At 40.0% G+C, this 19,270-nt stretch overlaps 1 protein-coding gene across 6 annotated transcripts in view; it reads right to left on the reverse strand.

The window, feature by feature from the left end:
* Nucleotides 1-19,270, reverse strand: part of ASAP1 (ArfGAP with SH3 domain, ankyrin repeat and PH domain 1) — a 194,109-nt gene that overhangs the window by 18,104 nt on the left and 156,735 nt on the right. For 4 of the 6 annotated variants that reach the window (XM_060681834.2, XM_060681835.2, XM_060681836.2 and 1 more), the window contains 5 exons: nt 18,399-18,514; nt 14,374-14,441; nt 13,518-13,625; nt 10,353-10,584; nt 2,928-3,098 (listed from right to left, as the gene is read on the reverse strand). In XM_060681834.2, coding sequence (XP_060537817.1) covers nt 2,928-3,098; nt 10,353-10,584; nt 13,518-13,625; nt 14,374-14,441; nt 18,399-18,514 — 695 coding nt within the window. The remainder of the gene's footprint in view (nt 1-2,927; nt 3,099-10,352; nt 10,585-13,517; nt 13,626-14,373; nt 14,442-18,398; nt 18,515-19,270) is intronic. The other 2 variants (XM_087890894.1, XM_034422309.3) reach the window with 1 other exon arrangement.

Here is a 19,270-nt window from a genome sequence, read left to right on the forward strand (position 1 = left end):
GCATGGAAGTCAAGGCGGAAGAACTATTAGAAGATGATACAGAGAGATACTCTTAAAGAAAATGGCCTTGACAGTTAGAAAAGTTGACAAGAAAGTGGAATACTCCTGAATATTAGAGATAGGAAAGGTATAAACTGGTGCTTAAAAAGGTTGTGAACCCTTTTGAATTCTCAATATTTATTTTATGAATACGACCTAAAGCTTGATCTGTTCTCCACCAAAATCGTAAAACAACAAAATTATACCAATCAGTTAAAAAATATTGTATTTTAATTTATTTATTGGGGGAAGATGATCCAAAGCTACATATTTGTGTTTTCTTTATCTAGTTTTAGGACTTCTGTGGAGAACAAACAATGTTTTAGCTCATGTTTATGTACAAATATTGAAATTATGCACACATTTTAAAAGGGTTCACGAACTTTTAAGAACCCCTGTAGAGGGTGTTGAAACTCATCTTGTACACACTCACTCCTCCATTTCTAATGAAAGTGTTGCTTAAAATTCAAAACCTACACAAAAAAAATTACAAACAACTGAGGTCATAAAACAGACAAAATACAGGTGATCTCATTCATCACATGAAAACTGCAGATACACTAACACCCAAAACAATGCACAATACAATATCTGCGTATTCCATTCTTCCCCTCACATGTCACTGTTACTACAGATTCAGAAGCTGTCTTGTAATTCATAGTTAATTTTATTTTTGATCTTTCTTCTGTTGTTTAATTATGTTCAGGTTTGATCTAGTGGTTAAGGCACTAGGCTAGCTAGAAAGTGGGAGACCATGAGTTCAAATTCCACCTTACACATGAAAGCTAGCTAGGTGACTGTGAGCCTATCACCAGGAGAGTGAATTCTAGTCCCACCTTAGGCACGAAAGCCAACTGGATGACTTTGGGCCAATCACGCTCTCTCAGCCCAACTCACCTCACAAGGTTGTTGTTGTGGGAAAAATAGGAGGAGGAGTTTTAAGCATGTTCGCCACCTTGAGTTGTTTTTAAAAAACTATAATTTAAAAAAATGTAATTTGGTAGTCAAAACAATATATAATTCAACAGATTCCTGTTCAGCTTTTTTGCGCTTCAGGGAAGAACTACATTCTGTATAAATCTAGAAATATATTGGGCTATCATTTATATGTCACCTGCACTGATGTATAAGAAGCTTGAGTATGTAGCAACTACTGATAACCTTATAGAGAGATTTTTATTTTTAATCTGATATAAAGTCCAGTCATCTACAGTGCCACTGATTAAACATTTCAGCCTTTACTATGTTTTGAATCAATGATCCATTTCTATTAAATTTCAGTAGTCCTTTAGAACCACTTTTTAAAATGTCGAACATAAATCAGCTGCTAAGAGTTTTTCAGTCTACTAATCTTTATGCTGTTGGACTTCAAAACCATTTACAATAAAGTATGTGGTTCAAACAATCCTTAGACCCTTTTTTAGAGCTAAAATTAAAAACAGATAACCTAATGCAGAGAATCATAACTTAATCAAGTAAAAATTTAAGGCCTCTGAAATGTTCTGGAGCTATAACTGAAACATCCTGTTTTCATTAATCTCTTTTTTAGCATTATAAAATGCTAATTTAAAGCATTTTCCACACAACAGAAAATTCATGTGTTAGAGTAAGGTCAAAGCTGGATGACAATAGGTTTCCTAGGATGTTTCAAAACTGACTGTTGTCTCGTATCCCAACACAAAATACACAGTAGTGGCCAAAATTGTGGAACCTTTTGGGAAAAGTGAATTTTCTAAAACTAGCTAATAACACCACTTTGTTTTGGAGTAGTACCATAAAATTATATATCAATGAAAAGATAATTTAATCAAGAATGTAATGCAATAACTTTTATGAGGGATTTGCTATTAGAATTGCAGTTACAGTATAAAGAAGAAAAGTAAAACACGTAGAAAAAATGAGATATACAAAAATTATCACCATGTCAGTTAATACTTAGTTGGATAACCTTTAGCATGAATTATGGCCTTACAACATCTTCCCATGGAGTGAACCAAGTATTTTAGTTCTGCAGCTGTTAAAACTGGATTTTATTGCTGGGTCGCTTCTGACTAACAAGTTTCTTTAGTCGGCTCCATAGATTTTTCAATTGGGTTAAGGTCTGGGCTATTCCAGCAGTGGAATATGATTATCTTGAAATTCCAAAAAAAAAAGTAGTGTTATTAGCCATAAAACCTCAAAAATACACTTTTCCCAAAAGGTTTCCACAATTTTGGCCACTACTGTATACTAATTCAAACACTGTTACTTTAACAAACTTCCGGGCAGTCATAAATTTCTATCTATCACAAGTTTCAGGGGGAAAAAAAGAGCTATAAGACTTTGGAGTAACTCTAAAATGTCAGTAGCAGCATCTAATTTACAATCAGAGGTTCCAGCTCAATTAAAACATCATATCCAACTATTGTTGGTTCTAAAGTTGTAGAGAATTGCAACCATGGCTTGAACTTTCAAATGTTAGGCTATTTGTTTCTTTTTTACTTGTTTCCATTTTGCATTTGTTTTTATATTCTTCCAGGTAGGAGGACTTCAGATACAGAGTAACGTAAAGGTTTGTCAAGACGTCACATCAAGCCAACAGTGGAAATCATATTTCCCAAAAGATCAAACCATAACACGGGACACCAGTTAGAACTAGGATCCCCTACAAGCTGGCAATTTAATCTCCAACTACAGTAAATCATGATGAGGATATAATCAACTAACAGTCAGCGTTAAATTGCCATTAGATAAGAGTTAATGGAATTCAAGGGGGATCTGGATTTGAATCCTTTGTGGGAACGTAATGATTCCAGGCTGGTTCCTCTCTTGACTCCATCCCCAGCCTCTACCTGTCCTTCTCCTGTAAGTGTTGAAACTAAATCAGTATGAATATTATTATAACTCACCCCAAGACATTTGGGCCTTATTCTGGGGCCCATGTGGTTGTGGGCTGGGTGGGTCTGATAGGGTTCTTTTGTGTCCAGGGGGTGGGGGAGGGGGCTTCTTCTTAGACAGGGTGGAGCTGCCACTAGAGGCTGGAGTGCTTAATGGGAGAGTTGAAGGAGGGCATGTTGGACCTGTGGAGATAAACAAATATCTTCTTATCAACACAAAGATGGGTTAACACTAATACAGCACACAGGAAAGTCAAAATCAGACAACAGAAAAATACACCAAAGGACTGGGGGGGCGGGGATCAACAATTGGACATTCCAAAAAAATGCAAAATTCTTTTCCTACAATTAACTTTTCCAGCAATTACTGTGATGGGAGAAGCAGATACACGCGTAGAGACATACACACGGTTTCAGAGAGAAGGTAACACAAAGAAATTTAAGATATTAAGGTGCAGGAAGAGAAGTTTACATATAATATCAAGTAAATCCACTGAATCCAATCTGGGTCGGTCACCGGGACTAGAGTTTCACCGTATTTTTCAGACTATAAGACGCTCTGGACTATAAGACGCACCTAGATTTTGGAGATGAAAACAAGAAAAAAAAATCTGCCTCTGCCTCCCAGCAATTTGCCTCCTTGCAGCAAACAGTAAACAGCGTGGTCAGCACAGCCTGATTTAGCACGAGCAGCTGATTGGCGGTTGAATCGGCCTCCCGGAATACTACCTATCACCTGTTCCAGGCTGCGGGGATCACCACCGCCCATTGGAGCCATCGCCGCTCATTGGTGCTGTCACCTATCGCCGCCTCTGCGTGCCCCATTTTTGCCCTCCGTGCATCCCGTTTTCAGCCTCCACACGCCCCATTTTCAGCCCGTTCCAAGCAGCGGGGATTACCGCCGCCTATCCCTGCCTTTAACGGGCCAAAAATGAAGCATGCGAAGGCCGAAAATGGGATGCATGGAGGGCAAAAATGGGGCACACGGAAGTATCGATAGGTGACAGTGGTGATGGGTGGTGCCAGCGCCGATAGGCAGCGGTGATCCCCGCAGTCTGGAACAGCTGACAGGGGGTATTCCGGGAGGCCAATCCAACCACCAATCAGCTGCTTGTGCTAAATCAGGCTATGCTGAAGCTGACCACGCTGTTTGCTGTTTGCTGCAAGGAGGTAAATTGCTGGGAGGCAGAGACCGAAGGGTGGGGGCCAGCATGTGGGCGGGGCTTCAGCAACATTCGCTGTATAAGATGCACAGACATTTCCACCCACTTTTTTTTGGGGGGGGAAGTGCGCCTTATACTCCGCAACGTACGGTAATCTTCTGAACTTTCAGATTCATGTTGTAGCCCATCCTCACAGAACTTTGCTCTCACCAGAATGTGTCTCGTGCATTCTGGTGAGAGAGATGTTCCCTTTGGGTGGGCTCCCGCATGAGTCCAAAAGCTCGGAAGACAATATTTCTGGTCCCAGTGACCGACCCAGATTGGATCCTGTAACATTATCATTGCAACATTATACAGGGACATGTATATTTGCCTTCATTCATAAATCAACGGGCTTATATTACACTTAAACCCATTGTGAAATGTCTTTGAATATTAGTATTCAAAGACATTTCATAATAACATTCATTAGAATATTAAACCCATTATTTCAGCAGATCTACTTAAGAATAACTGGGTGCAATATACAAATATTCATACATTTAGGAATACAAATATTAAACAAAAATATCATCTCTGGCCTGAATCTTAAATTTTGATAATAGAGCTAATGCAGAGAGTGTATTATTTAAATGGCGAATATGTCGCATAAAAATAATCTCCACTATATTAAGTCTCATCAGTAGAATAAGTTAGTTACTATTGTAAATCCCATTCATTAAAGTTGGTCTTTTATAAATATGATTAAGACTAGATCTGACTCACTGTTTACCAATAAAAATATTCATCAACATTGGTATGAGTAAACCTAAGCAATAATTTAATTTATTATATCTAATGTTAAATCTAAAAGAATAGTGTCGACAGCCAAAAGTACAGATTTAATGCAGTAAAGGTCCCAAGTTCAAAACACTAACAAGCCAAGGAGAACAATGATTTATCATTGTGAAATAGAGACTACTCTTGATTATGCATTTATCTATGTTGAACATCTTTTGAATTGAACAACGTATCTTTAACAAATGGATTTAGCAAGGTTTAGTCTTGGAATAGATACCTTTTAACACTGTTATATCTGTTGTTTGTTTTTATATTAATTTCAGATTATTTATATTTTTGCTTTGACTCACTATTCCTCTAGAAAACAACTGTAGGATTATAAGCAAATACATCATCATCATCATCATCATTAATTTTATTATTATTAGTCTTTTAATGACCCCGTAATCCCTTGCATTGGGGTGGAGTTGGGGCAACTGAATGGAGCTGAGTGTTTACTGGCCAGATGCCCTTCCTGTCGCCAATGCGGAGTTTGCAGCAGAGATATTTTCATTGTGCCCAGAGAGAGAAATATCTGCCTCTACCTAGGATCAAACTCACAGCCTCCTGACTGTGAGGCGAGAGCTCCACCTCTAGGCCACCATACCACTCAAGCAAACATATGAATGAAATAGATCTAATGAAACTATTCGTTTACTAACTATACTAACTAACAACACAGCATAAAATCCTCTTTCATTCTATTAAGCTTGATTAACACCCTGATAAAGAAGTTCAAGTCAGGTTAGGCAACCATGGTTTGTTAACCGTAATCACCAGCTTCTTTGCACTGTCAATTAAACTAATTTATTTGAAACAAGGCAATGCTCTAGAGGGAGCATAAATTAATTGATAAGGGGGGTTTTCACCTCTTTTAGGTGTCTGTCATAGTTGGACATGACTACAGTGGACCTTATATAGACACTTCCCTTTAGGGCCACCATAAAGCAAGAATTTATGAAATTCTTTTATCATTTATGAAAAAGATGGAAAGCTATGGGTTCGAATCAGTGATGATATTCAAAAATTTTCCCTACCGGTTCTGTGGATGTGGCTTGGTGGGCGTGGCTTGGTGGGTCATGTGACTGAGTGGGCATGGGCAACTTTTTTTTTTTTACTTTAGCATTTTTTAACTAAAAAAAGTTTTAAAAAAGTTCCCACGATTAGCTGTGACAATCGGCTGTGTCGTGTGATTGTAGGAACCTTTTTTTAACTATTTAAAGCATTCTTTTACTATTGGTTTGGGCAAGTAGGTAGTAAAAAATGCTTTAAAAAAGTTTTTTAAAAATTCCGACGATCAGCTGTGCCAATCAGCTGTACAGCGCAATCGTCGGAATCTTTTAAAAACTTTTTAAAGCATTTTTTTACTACCTATTCACCCGAACTGGTAGCATTTTTTACTAACGGTTCGGGCAAACCGGCCCAAACCGGTAGCATTTCACCCCTGGTTTGAATCACCATGGGTATAGGCAATCCACAAAGTTCCTTCTCTTTGCTTGCAATAAAGATTCCTTTAGCAAAAATGTGTCTGCAAAAGTTATTTCGAACCCAAGCCTAGGTTTCAAGTTTGCTAGCCAAAGTTAAGCGGTCTCTGATAAGGGATGCTGCTTGGTATCATCTATCCACTTTATTTTCTAAGAATAAAGTGCTTCCAGGTTAGACTTGGGGCAGTCCTCGATTTACAACACTTCATTTAGTGACTGTTCAAAATTACAACGGCACTGGAAAAGAGAAAGTGATTTGCGACCATTGTTCAGACAACAGTTGCAGCCTCCCATGGTCACGTGATCAAAATTCAGATGCTTGGCAACTGGTTCATATTTATGACGGTTGCAGTGTCCCGGGGGTCATGCAATTCCCTTTTGCAACCTTCTGACAAGCGAAGTCAATGGGGAAGCCAGATTCACTTAACAACCAGTGTTACTAACTTAGCAACCGCAGTGATTCACTTAACAACTGTAGCGAGAAAGGTCATAAAATGGGGCAAAGTTCACTTAACAACTGTCTCGCTTAGGAAAAGAAATTTTGGCCTCCCCATTGTGGTCGTAAATCGAGGACTACCTGTACTACCTATGAATATCACTTAAAGTAAATATTTTTGAAGGTGGTGTTTTGCTTTGCAACATACAAGCTTCCCAATTAAATTAAATTTAAAACGTAGAAGATGCTAGTATGTTTTAACATTCCCCCAATTTCTGATTGTTGCAAGGATCCTTACCTCCTATAATAAATAAAATCCTGCTCTTCCTCACAAAATAATGATTTGCTACTTCTCATTATTAAGAAATACACTATGAGGCAATACTATGGAACAGATCTTATCTTATTTATTATCTTGAGATATTACTTTGATAGCCCCACTCTTTAGCAATAATTAATTTGATTGTTAAAATTTGATTTTTAATTTTTTTTTAAATATTTTTTTTGGTTCTGCTATCAAATATATGTAATAAATCTTAACTTTGGGGGGAAATCCCTCAATCTTCCGTTCAATTATATGTGAAATCTCATTAAAAACTTTCTTCCAAAAACCTGGAATGTTATCATATTTGTGCACCACAGACAGAAGTCATAACATATATTCAGAAGTACAGCCTATTGGGACCCTTATGTTAAAACAACGTATTTCATATGTGCTCAGAAATGCAAAAATTACATATAAAACAGCCCTTCGGTTGAAGAAAACAATACAGTTGAGAATTATATATGTGGATCAGATTGGGGTAAATTGTAGAGGTGACATAGAAATAGGATTTGCATTTTCTTTTACTTATTTTTTATTCTTTTTTTTAAAATATATGGTATTAGTACTGTTCTCTGTTTTATATTTTATATTCTGATATGGCCTAATGGCTAATCAATACAGTATTACTGTTATTGCTTTCTATTACTATGACTGAAGTATTACTATTACAAGTCAAAGATTAGACAATGCGCCCTTCAGCTTATAGTCTTAGCAATAGTACACGGAATATTTTCAAGCTTTGTTTGAAATTCTTACCAGAGTTAGGTGTCACTGATGTTCAAACATGCTTCCTGTTTTCATGCTAATTAAGAATCCTCTAAGGGTTTTATTTACTTTATGGTAGTTTCACCAACATTTAATTCAAATAGGAGCCAATGTATACTTTTGAAATTATATCTGTAGTTCCTATAAAAAAAGGTTGACCATTCCTAGTATTACTAAAAAAAATCAGAAGTATTTGTTAATACCTTGTTTCCCTGAAAATAAGACCCTGTCTTATATATATTTTGGGAACCCTGAAATAAGCGCTTGGCCTTATTGCCATGGGCTCAAAAGCCCGATTGGGCTTATTATCAGGGGATGTCTTATTTTGGGGAAAACAGGGTACATGTGTAGAAGTTTCTAAACACAAGCATTGTGTTTAGAAACACAATGAAGTTTTTAAACACAAGCATTCATTTTTATTTCAAGAATGCTTGAATTTAGTGTCGGCAGAACGATTCCTCTGAGTGTAGTCTGCTTGTACTGCTGCAACCACTAAAATGAAGAATTAAGAATTAATGTCCTTTATTCCATTGATATATTTGTCTGTGACAATAGCCCTTTTCTCATTCTGATTTGTCAGGTGAGACTAGCAACTGAAGAGAAGGGATCTATGTCTTAAAAAAAAATTATACAGTTATTCCCCAACTTATGACCACAATTAAGAGCAGAATTTCCATTGCTGTTAAGTGAACATGATTCCCAAAGCTCACGATTTTATTTTTTTTTTGCAGTGGATGCTAAGTGACTCACTGCAATTGTTAATTGAACGATGCAGTCCTTAAGCAAATCCAACTTTGACTTGGCTTGTCAGAAGCTGGCCGGGAAGGTTACAAACATGACTCCAGAATTATACAAATGTCATACTGGTTGCCAAGCATCTGAATTTTATTCTATCTTCCTGGAGGGAAAAAGAGTGGGGTCACTTAATTGCTTGGAAAAGTACTCTGCTACCTGTTTATTACACCCTTAGTAGGTATGCACAAAAGTAGCTGTTTGGGGATACTAATATTAATACATCCATGTTGGAAGCATCAAAGGTTGGTGGCGCTCCAGCTCCTGCGTGAACTGCACTGGCTCCCAGTGGTCTTCCGGGTGCGCTTTAAGGTGTTGGTTCTCATCTTTAAAGCGCTCCATGGCTTAGGGCCAGGGTACTTACAAGACCGCCTGCTGCTACCAATAACCTCCCACCGGCCAATACGCTCTCACAGAGAGGGCCTCCTCAGGGTGCCGTCAGTCAAGCAATGTCGGCTGGCGGCCCCCAGGGGTAGAGCCTTCTCTGTGGGGGCATTTGCCCTGTGGAATGAGCTACCTCCTGGAATACGACTGATCCCGGACTTCCGGACCTTCCGTAAGGCCCTGAAGACTTATTTATTCCAGCAAGCCGGCCTAGCCTAAATGATTTTAATGGGATTTTTAAATTTTATAGACTTGGGGTTTTAAATTGGGAGGCCGATTGATTTAATCTCTTTTAATTATCTTAACTTTTGTATTGTATGTATTTCAATTTTGGCTGTTCACTGCCCTGAGTCCCTTTTGGGAGAAGGGCGGTATACTTACTTACTTACTTACTTACTTACTTACTTACTTACTTACTTACTTAATAAACAAACAAACAAACAAACAAACAACAAACAAACAAACAAACAAACAAACGGCTTCCATGGTGAAAGGATTTGCCAGTGACAACATCACTGCCCAGGGGACACCCAGTTGGGGGCTCCTTTTGCATCACCACAAAGCTTTTGTACTGCTGGGCTAGCTGGAGCCAGAGGATGTGACAGGAGCTCAACAAGTCCTGCAGCAGCTACGGGTCTCTAACGCGAGGCTGTCAATTGTCACTCCATCCTTCTTAACGCAGGAGCCGCCATGCTCATTTTGTGGCGATCTAATGCTCAAAACATTCATTTGAGATATTGCTGGCTGAAGAATTCTGTGAGTTGAAGTCTTAAAATTGCACTTTGAAAAAGACTTACATATGTTAGCAGGATAACTAGAAGAATCTAAAAATATTGTATGAAGATTTCACTCAGCAAGTTTTCTTTATCTGCCTTTTCTGATTATAAACAGGCTCTTTTTCTGGAGTTTTTAATATTGCATGCTACTCTATTGGAAAAAAACCCATAGTTTTATAGTTATATAATTGCAAAACATTAATGCCTGCTTATATAAGTCATTGTCCAGAAATTTTGGAATTTATAGCCTCGGTGCAATATCCTTTTAAAATGTTACTCAGCTTTATAAAAAACGTAAAAGAGAAATAAGTTGTTTACACTTCTGTAAATATGCCTAGTGAAACAAATTGCTACTCATCACCAGTGTTCGTCACACCATTTGAAAATCCTCTTCTAGAAAGCTAAAATTAAGCAGTAAGTTTCTATAGGGTTGGGGGCAAAACAGCAACCACGCTGCATTCCTGCAACACTCACAACAGTGCCGAACAAATACCTTTTCCAGCATTTCTTGGAGGAAGTGGGGGCCCATCTACAGTTGTTGGTGAAGTGGCAGAGTCGATGCTGGCAGAGAGAAAAATCTGATGTGGGAAGGCGCCGTAGGACAGTCTCTGTTTGTCTCGTGGAGTGCTAAAACCGGGAAGAGCCATTTTGTCTTGAGGAGAAATACTGGAAGAATGACAAAAACTCTGCGGTCTCGGAGAGCGTTCTTTCTTAATCGGACTAGGCTGTGGGAAAAAACAACAACACTTTAATTTCAAGGTGCCCTCTCTATTTCACTAATAAAAGTCAAAACTTTCCAGCTGAAGAACAGGAAACGATGTTGTTGGGTAAACTGCTGAGGCATGAACAGTGATTTTCAGTTTTGTCATATGAAGTTTCCTTATTTATTTCAGCGACGGGTACAATTTTGCATTATACATCTCATGAGGGGGAAAAAAAATCTACTCCAAAAAAAGACCTTCTTGAGCTCATGGAAAGCTCATTAACTCTTCTAAACTCCCTGTGAATCTTAGAACTGGAGGAGGCAAGAAAATAGGTTGATGGACATATGGTTTCTAAATATATTTCATTATTGTCAGGTGCAAGCAACCTGAACTATTAATGAACAAGTCAGTAACTTTACTACTATCTATATTACAAGAATCTTACCTGTCTGTCTACCTTCCAAGAACTCCAAGCTAGGCCCTTGCTTGACCCCTCCTTCCAACGTAGCTGTCAGTTTCCTAACAATTATTGAGTGAAGCTCTAAATAGATTATTAGTATTTTGTTCAGGAGCTAATTAGCATTCATCACATGAAAACACGTGCAATGAATGAAGACCTATCCTACTCCAGGATCTCTGAAGCTACATCACTCAGAATCATTAAGTCAGATAACAGAGCTTTGATTCTTCCTCCTCTCCCCATCCCACATATATTATTGTACCCTACAATCTATGCATAACTAGTTTGGTCTGACATACAAATTCATCCAGCTTCGTGAAAGCCATTTATTAATAGTCCATGCATATATATTGCATGGACTATTAATAAGTGGCTTCCATGAAGGTGGATGAATTTGTATATCATACCAAACTAGTTATGCATAGTGTCAGGTTTTGGTGTCGTCTCAAAAAAATTGCATTTCCAAAAAAATAGTCTTTGATGAAATCTTTCATTTATTAAGCACGACAATCTGTTCCCGACTACGTCGCAGCCAACACTGACTTCCTGACTCCAAACCTTCCCTTTCCGTTCCCCAATTCTCTGCATCTCATTGGCCATCTTCCAAATCACTCTCCCCATATCTACTACTTCAGCTCCCAGGAATGTCCCCCCTCCCATCCCATTTCCTAGGGGATATTATCTTCAGGGAAAATAAGTAGGTGAAAAGTCAAGCGTCCTCTTGCCAGCTGCCCCCTCTTCTCCTCCTTATGTCAGCACTGGAACGAATGTAGTTTGGAGTGCTGACACATAGATTGTAGGGTATAATAAACACATTGTTTGTAAACCACTCATTCACTATTGGCTGCTGGAAATAAACGTAAGTGCTGGCCAGTTGCTGAGTCCCCAACATTCAACCACATGATCATAGGGAGGGACCCTCAGCCATTGAACCTTCAGAACAGGGTCATAAGTACCCTTGGGGAGGCCAGCCATAACTTCAGATGGTCTCTAAGTGACTGGTGCTAAATTGAAGACTAATTCAGGTAGCCCTTGACTTACAACCAGAGGTGGGTTTCAAACAGGTTCTGACCAGTTCTGGAGAACGGATAGTGGAAATTTTGAGTAATTTGGAGAACCGGTAGTAAAAATTCTGAGTGGCTCCGGCCCCTCTGCCTCCCAAGTCCCAGCTGATCGGGAGGAAATGGGGATTTTGCAGTATCCTTCCCCTGGAGTGGGGAGGGAATGGAGATTTTACAGTATCCTTCCCCTGCCACGCCTACCAAGCCATGCCACGCCCACCAAGCCACACCCACAGAACCGGTAGTCAAAATTTGTGAAACCAACCACTGTTTACAAGCAAAATTTAAGCCCCAAGATTTTGTTGTTAAGCGAGATAGTTGTTAAGTGAGCTTTGCCTCATTTTTAGATCTTTCTTGCCACAATTGTTAAGTGAATCACTGCAGTTGTTAAGTTAGTAACACGTTTATTATACCCTACAATCTATGCATAATTACCCTGTTTCCCCGAAAATAAGACATTCCCTGATAATAAGCCAAATTGGGCTTTTGAGCGCATGCGCTAAAATAAGCCTGCCCCCGAAAATAAGCCCTCCCCAAAAATATTTAAATGCAGAGCTGGAAATCAGGTAAGATGGCAAGAGGAACCCCATCTTGCTCCACACGCCCCAAAATAAGACCGCCCCAAAATAAGGCCAAGTGCTTATTTCGGGGTTCAAAAAAATATAAAACAGGGTCTTATTTTCGGGAAAACATGGTAGTTGTTAAGTCCCAAAGATGCTTTTTTCAAGAGGCAACAGGACTTTCTGGTTTTTCTTTGAAGACGTTTCGCTTCTCCTCCAAGAAGCTTCTTCAGCTCTGACTGGATGGTGGGGAAAGGAAGGATTTATACTCCTGTATAAATCCAGTTGCCTCTTGAAAAAGCTTTTTTTTTTTTTAATTTGATTTATATGCCGCCCTTCTCCGGAGACTCAGGGCGGCTTACAATGTGCTCAGCAATAGCCTTCATCCTTTTGTATATTTATACAAAGTCAACTTATTGCCCCCACAACTGGGTCCTCAATTTACCCACCTTAGAAAGGATGGAAGGCTGAGTCAACCTTGAGCCTTGGCGAGATTCGAACCTGCAGTAATTGCAGGCAGCTGGTCTTAATAACCAGCTTAATAACAGGGTGCCTTAGACCACTGTACTACCAAGGCTCTATCTTTGGGACAACCATGACCTGGATGACTGACAATCTCCATAGACAGTTGTTAAGTGAATCCCCATTGACTCTGCTTGTCAGAAGGTCAGAAAATGTAGGATCACATGGCACACTGCAACCGTCATGAATATGAGTCAGTTGCCAAGGATCCAAATCTTGATCACGTGACCATGGGGATGCTGCAACAGTCATAAGTCACTTTTTTTCAGTGTCGTTGCAACTTCGAAGGGTTTGCTAAATGAAGTCGGTTGCAAATCAAGGACTATCTGTAATCCCCCAATTCTTCTTTACCTTGTCATCCAGGTCATCGTCACTTTCATCCATTTCTTCCTGCCGAAGATTCCACTCGTATTCGACGTGAACGTGCGGATTTAGTTTCCCCACTTTGGCCTGGGAAAGCTGAAATAACAGGTAATACAGAAAGGTCGTCTTTTTGTGTTTGTGAAAAGCATGTTCTCTTCTTGGCAGACGCATTTTGTACTGTATTGAAATGCCCGGCTTTGTTCTGATTTATCGAAAATCCTTTGCGATCGTAAAAGAAATTACTGTATTTTTCAGAGTATAAAACGCACCTTTTTCCCCCCTAAAAGGAGGTGAAAATTTAGGTGCGTCTTATATACCGAATGTAGCCCCGCCCACTCACTGGCCTCTGCCTCCCAGCAGTTTACCTCCTTGCAAGCAAACAGCAAGCAAGAACAGCTCCTTTCAGCTTCAGCACAGCCTAATTAGCACAAGTTGATTGGATCGGCCTCCCGACTCACAGCTGATTTGCTCTCAGCTGTTTTGCGCAGGGCTCTGCTGCTTGCTGCAAAGAGGTAAATTGCTGAAGTAGATTTTTTTTCCCCCTTGTGTTAATCAAGCTATGCTGAAAACGAAAATGAAAGTAAAGCAGGCTGTTTGCTGCAACGAGGCAAAATTGCTCACAGGGAGAGAGAGAGAGAGAGAGAGAGAGAGAGAGAGGGCGGGGGGGAGAGAGAGAGAAGAAGAAGAAGAAGAAGAAGAAGAAGAAGAAGAGGAAGAGGAAGAGGAAGAAGAAGTAGGAGGAGGAGGAGGGAGCGAGGGAGGGAGGGGGAGAGGGAGAGAGAGAAATTTTCATGCACATTTTCCTTTCTCATCTTTTAATTGTAATCAAGCATGATTTTCTTACCAGATCTTCACACTGGATAGCTTTCAGTCTCTTTGCTGTGTCCAGGGGAGTTTCGCCAGCTTGATTTACTGCAAAATATCAGGATAAAATTAAACTACGAAATGCTGCAATAAAGTTCAATATTCATTCACTGTTAAAAGAAAAGATGCAATGAAAATCAAACCGTCGTTATATAGAAGAAGGGCATCTAACAGGTAGTTCTCTACTTACGACAGTTCACTTAGCGACTGTTCGAAGTTAAGATGGCAGTAAAAAAGGTGCCTTATGACCATTTTTCACACGTACGACCGCCGCAACATCCCTATGAGATTTACATTCGGAGGCTTGACAACTGTCTCACATTTATGACAGTTGCAATGTCCCGGAGTCATGGGATCGACTTTTACAACCTTCTGACAAGCGAAGTCAATGGCGAAGCCAGATTCACTTAACAACCGTGTTACTAATTGAACAACGGCAGTGATTCAGTTAACAGCAAGAAAATTTGTAAAATGGGGCAAGACTCACTTAACAAATTTCTCACTTAACAACCTACATTTTGGGCTCAATTGTGGTCATAAGTTGAGGATAACCTGTATCTGCTCACACAATCAACTCCCTTTTTTTCGACCTTGTAATGAATCCCTTAATTCAGAGTAGAAATAGCGTGACTGGATATAGCTGAGCGTTTACTGGCCGGATGCCCTTCCTGATGCCATGTTCACACAATCAACTGAATAGTGTAACACAGCACACCTCTCACAGTCCCTTTCATAACCAAAATACTGGCTCTGAGGAGATCCTCCGAGACCAGCCTTTGGATCAAGAAATGGAGGTCATAGGACTGCCTGTAATTCTGTCAGGGGATCAAGCAGATACAGTATGGTCCCAATATAATAGCTGCTCCGAGAGTGAGATCTTATTCCAAAATTGCACCGGTTTCCACGACAACACAGCAACCAAACAGGATAGGTACAGACTCCAACGGATAGAGTTGGGACTGCAGAAAGAACAACTATGCCTTCCGTAAAAGACCTGTATATTGCGTGGGTCAGAAACAGGGCTGAGAAGATATCTGCAGATTCCTCACATCCTGGACATAAACTTTCCTCAGGACGATGCTACAGGGCATTGCAGGCCAAAACAATTAAACCCAGGGATAGTTTTTCCCCTGTGCCATCACTTTGCTGAACACCTACCATACTTTTCAGAGTATAAGATGCACTTTTTCCCCCCTAAAAGAGGGTGGAAATGTTGGTGCATCTTATACACAGAATACAGCCATTTTTGGTCTCCCGAAATCCCGCCCCGCGTGTCCCATTTTTGCCAAAAACAGGCCCGTTTTTCGCAAAAACGGGGCGCGCAGAGGGTTTGGGAGGCCTGCAGAACGGTCTTGGGGGCCGGGGAGTGCAAAAACTTTTTTTTCTTGTTTTCGAAATCTTGGTGCGCCTTATGCTCTGATGCGTTTTATAGTCCAAAATCTACGGTAATTCCCACAGCTGATAAAATAAAGTGACTACTAATTTTTCTCTAATGTATATATGTATATTAAACCATAAGGCATGTCTGCAGTATTAGTGCCGTGTTTCCCCGAAAATAAGACCCTGTCTTATATTTTTTTTGAACCCCGAAATAAGCGCTTCACCTTATTGCCATGCAATTGGGCTTATTATCAGGGGATGTCTTATTTTGGGGGAAACAGGGTATTAATCCCTTTCATTATTCTTTACTTCCCACTTTCATTGTCTGAACTCTTTATCATTATTATTATCTTTTTTATTCATTAAACATGAAACTTAGTCAATTGAACATTTAAAAATGTATCACAAATATTATTGACTGGCGCTAATGGTTGATACGGGTTACTGCCAGCATCTTAGGTATCGACCAAGCATCTTCTTAAAATGTACGATGTTCCAAGTAGCGCAGGTTTTTTTGCAGTTCCGCTGTTGTTATTGCAGGAAGCTGCAATTTCTTCTTCTTATTATTATTATTATATTCTGTTGTTTTGCAAGTACATTGAGTGCTTAAGAGCCATGATTGTGCAGTGGTTAGAGAGCAGTACTGTCGGCTAACTCACTGCTCACTCCAGCAGTTCGATTCTGACCAGCTCAAGGTTGACTCAGCCTTCCATAATAATAATAACTTTATTGTCATTGTATGCATATACACAGTTTACCCATACAACAAAATTCACTTAACACCCACAGACCAGGTCCAACACACATAACAATCCCCAAACACACTCCCACCCACCACAATTCCCCACCCCTAAACCACCCAAACATCCACACAACAAACCAAGTAATACTGTCCAACAGCTCACTGATGGTGGCCCTTTAGTTCATTGTTGAGTGCAATTATAGCTCTGGGATAAAAACTATTCAAAAAACGTATGGTCCGAGTTTTAATCCTTCTGTGGTCAGTAAAATTAAGATCCAGATTGTTGGGGGCAATAGGCTGACTCTGTAAACCACTTAGAGAGGGCTGTGAAGCACTGTGAAGTGGTATGTTAAGTCTAAGTGCTATTCTGTGTCTAACCACACTTGGCCAAATAAGTAAAATATATATAAAACTACAGGAAGGAGGCACTGTGGATCGGTTGCTTCTCCTTTCCAAAAGTGATCTCCAGAAAAGTTAAGTGGACTGAGGCAGGGGTGGGTTCTAAATATTTTTAATACCGGTTCTGTGGGCGTGGCTTATTTTGTGGGCATGGCTTGATGGTCATGTAACAATTCTTTAGGATTTAGCAGAGGTACTGGTCCACCAGGCTTTTAACTGCTTGCAGAGTTGTACCAGTCTACTCATTTGTTTTTGCAGGCACTGGTCTACACATTTATTTTTGGAGGCACCAGTCTACTCATTTGTTTTTGGAAGCACTGGTCTACCACCACACTGCCTTTTAACACTGATCAGCTGTAGGGCGGCCCTTTGAAGCCTCCCGGCAAGAGTTTAAACAGTTTTTTTCCTTCTAGCCGATCAGCTGGGATTCAGGAGGCAGCAATAGATTGGGGGTGGGGCCAAATAAAAGGTAAGAATAACAGGGGGAGGGGCGGGGGGCAGAACTGGTTTGGTGACGTCATATTGTCATCGCTACCGGCTCGGCCGAACTGGGCTGAACCAGGAGGAACCCACCACTGGACTGAGGCATGACCAGGAGGGGAGAGGCCCAAGTATATGAGACCCAGCGGGACAGGGAGTGGAGAAAGTAGTGCCTCATAGGGTGGAGGAGTTCAGGGCAGGGCCACATGGGAGATGGGGAGGTGCTGCAGTGCAGTCTGAGGCCTGTGTCAAGCTTCCAAGGGCCTCTCCAGCTTCTGTGCACACCCCATGCTCCATTTAATAACCCCCATGAGGTCACTAGACTACCGCAACGGGGCCGGTGGTCATTAAAAAATGTGATCACATGGGTACCTCACTTAACAACTGTCATGACTTACAACCATAATTCTGGGCTGAACTGTGGTCATAAGTTGAGGACTACCTGCAATTAGAATAAATGGAAATTTATATGGTGTGTCAGATAGACCACACTTCAGAAGAACAATACGGGATCTTTTTTGAAGTTGGCAAATCGGCAAAACGAAAATAATGTTTTGCTTTTGACCATGTGAGCACAAACTGGGTTCCTGGTACAAAAACTAGACAGGGGAATCAAGGAAAGAGAATTAGAAATTATGGCCCTTCCCGTATTATATTTCATTTATGAATGTTGGGACCACACGTGAAAATTAACTGGGTTTTATTGCTGGGTCGCTTCTGACTAACAAGTTTCTTTAGTCGGCTCCATAGATTTTCAATTGGGTGAAGGTCTGGGCTATTCCCAGGCCATTCCAGCAGTGGAATAGGATTATCTTGAAACTCCAAAAACAATGGAGTTATTAGCCATCAAATCTCAAAAATACACTTTTCCCAAAAGCTTTCCATAATTTTGGCCACTACTGTATTCACACGCACACGCACGCACACACACACACATGTATGTGAGTCTCTGAATATATGCTTCCAATATTTTTATTGACTAATAGTGAAAAGAACATACTTACCTATATGCAAAGTTGGCTTCCCCTTCAAAACCAATTTCAAACACTCTGGTTTGTTATATATACTGCAATAATGTAGAACTGTATTCCCCAACACTGTTTGCTTATCCAGGTTTCCACTAAAAAAAAATAAAGGAAAAAAAATCCTATATTAGCTTTCATATCTAATCATGGATTTAACATTTATTAATCATCTATCTAATCTATCTATCTATCTATCTATCTATCTATCTATCTATCTATCTATCTATCTAATCTATCTATCTATCTATCTATCATCTATTTATCTATCCATCCATCCATCCATCCATCCATCCAGTCATTCTATCTATCATCCATCCATCCATCCATCCATCCATCCATCCATCCATCCATCCATCCATCTATCCATCCATCCGTCTATCTACTTTGTCATATCTATTATCATATCTATCTGTCATCTCTCTCTCATCTATTATATCTGTCATCCATTCATCCATCCATCCATCCATTCATCCATCATCTATCTCTACCATCTACCTAACACATCCATTCACCCACCATAACTTTGTCTATCTAATCTGTCATTCTATCTCTTTCTATCTATCATTCTATCTATCTCTCATATTTGAGAACTGACCATCTCCTTCACAGAGGGACGCTGGATGACATACAATAAGATATCAAAAGCATAAAAAAACCAGTATGTAAAATTTAAAAGAGGCCAGAAATGTTAGAAACAAAAGAGGCAAGAGCTTTTAGGGCACTGATCAGCCCCATGGCTGTGTTCTTATCTGCGTGCCCAAGCAAGGGGACAGATCCATGTTTTTATGCCTTTACGGAAGGCCAAGAGACCGGGGGCCTACCCCACGAAGGGTGGGGGAGAGGAGAGAGTG

Source organism: Pantherophis guttatus, chromosome 3, assembly GCF_059756535.1.
Source record: "Pantherophis guttatus breed Tessera chromosome 3, ASM5975653v1, whole genome shotgun sequence".
NCBI classification, from domain to species: Eukaryota; Metazoa; Chordata; class Lepidosauria; order Squamata; family Colubridae; genus Pantherophis; species Pantherophis guttatus.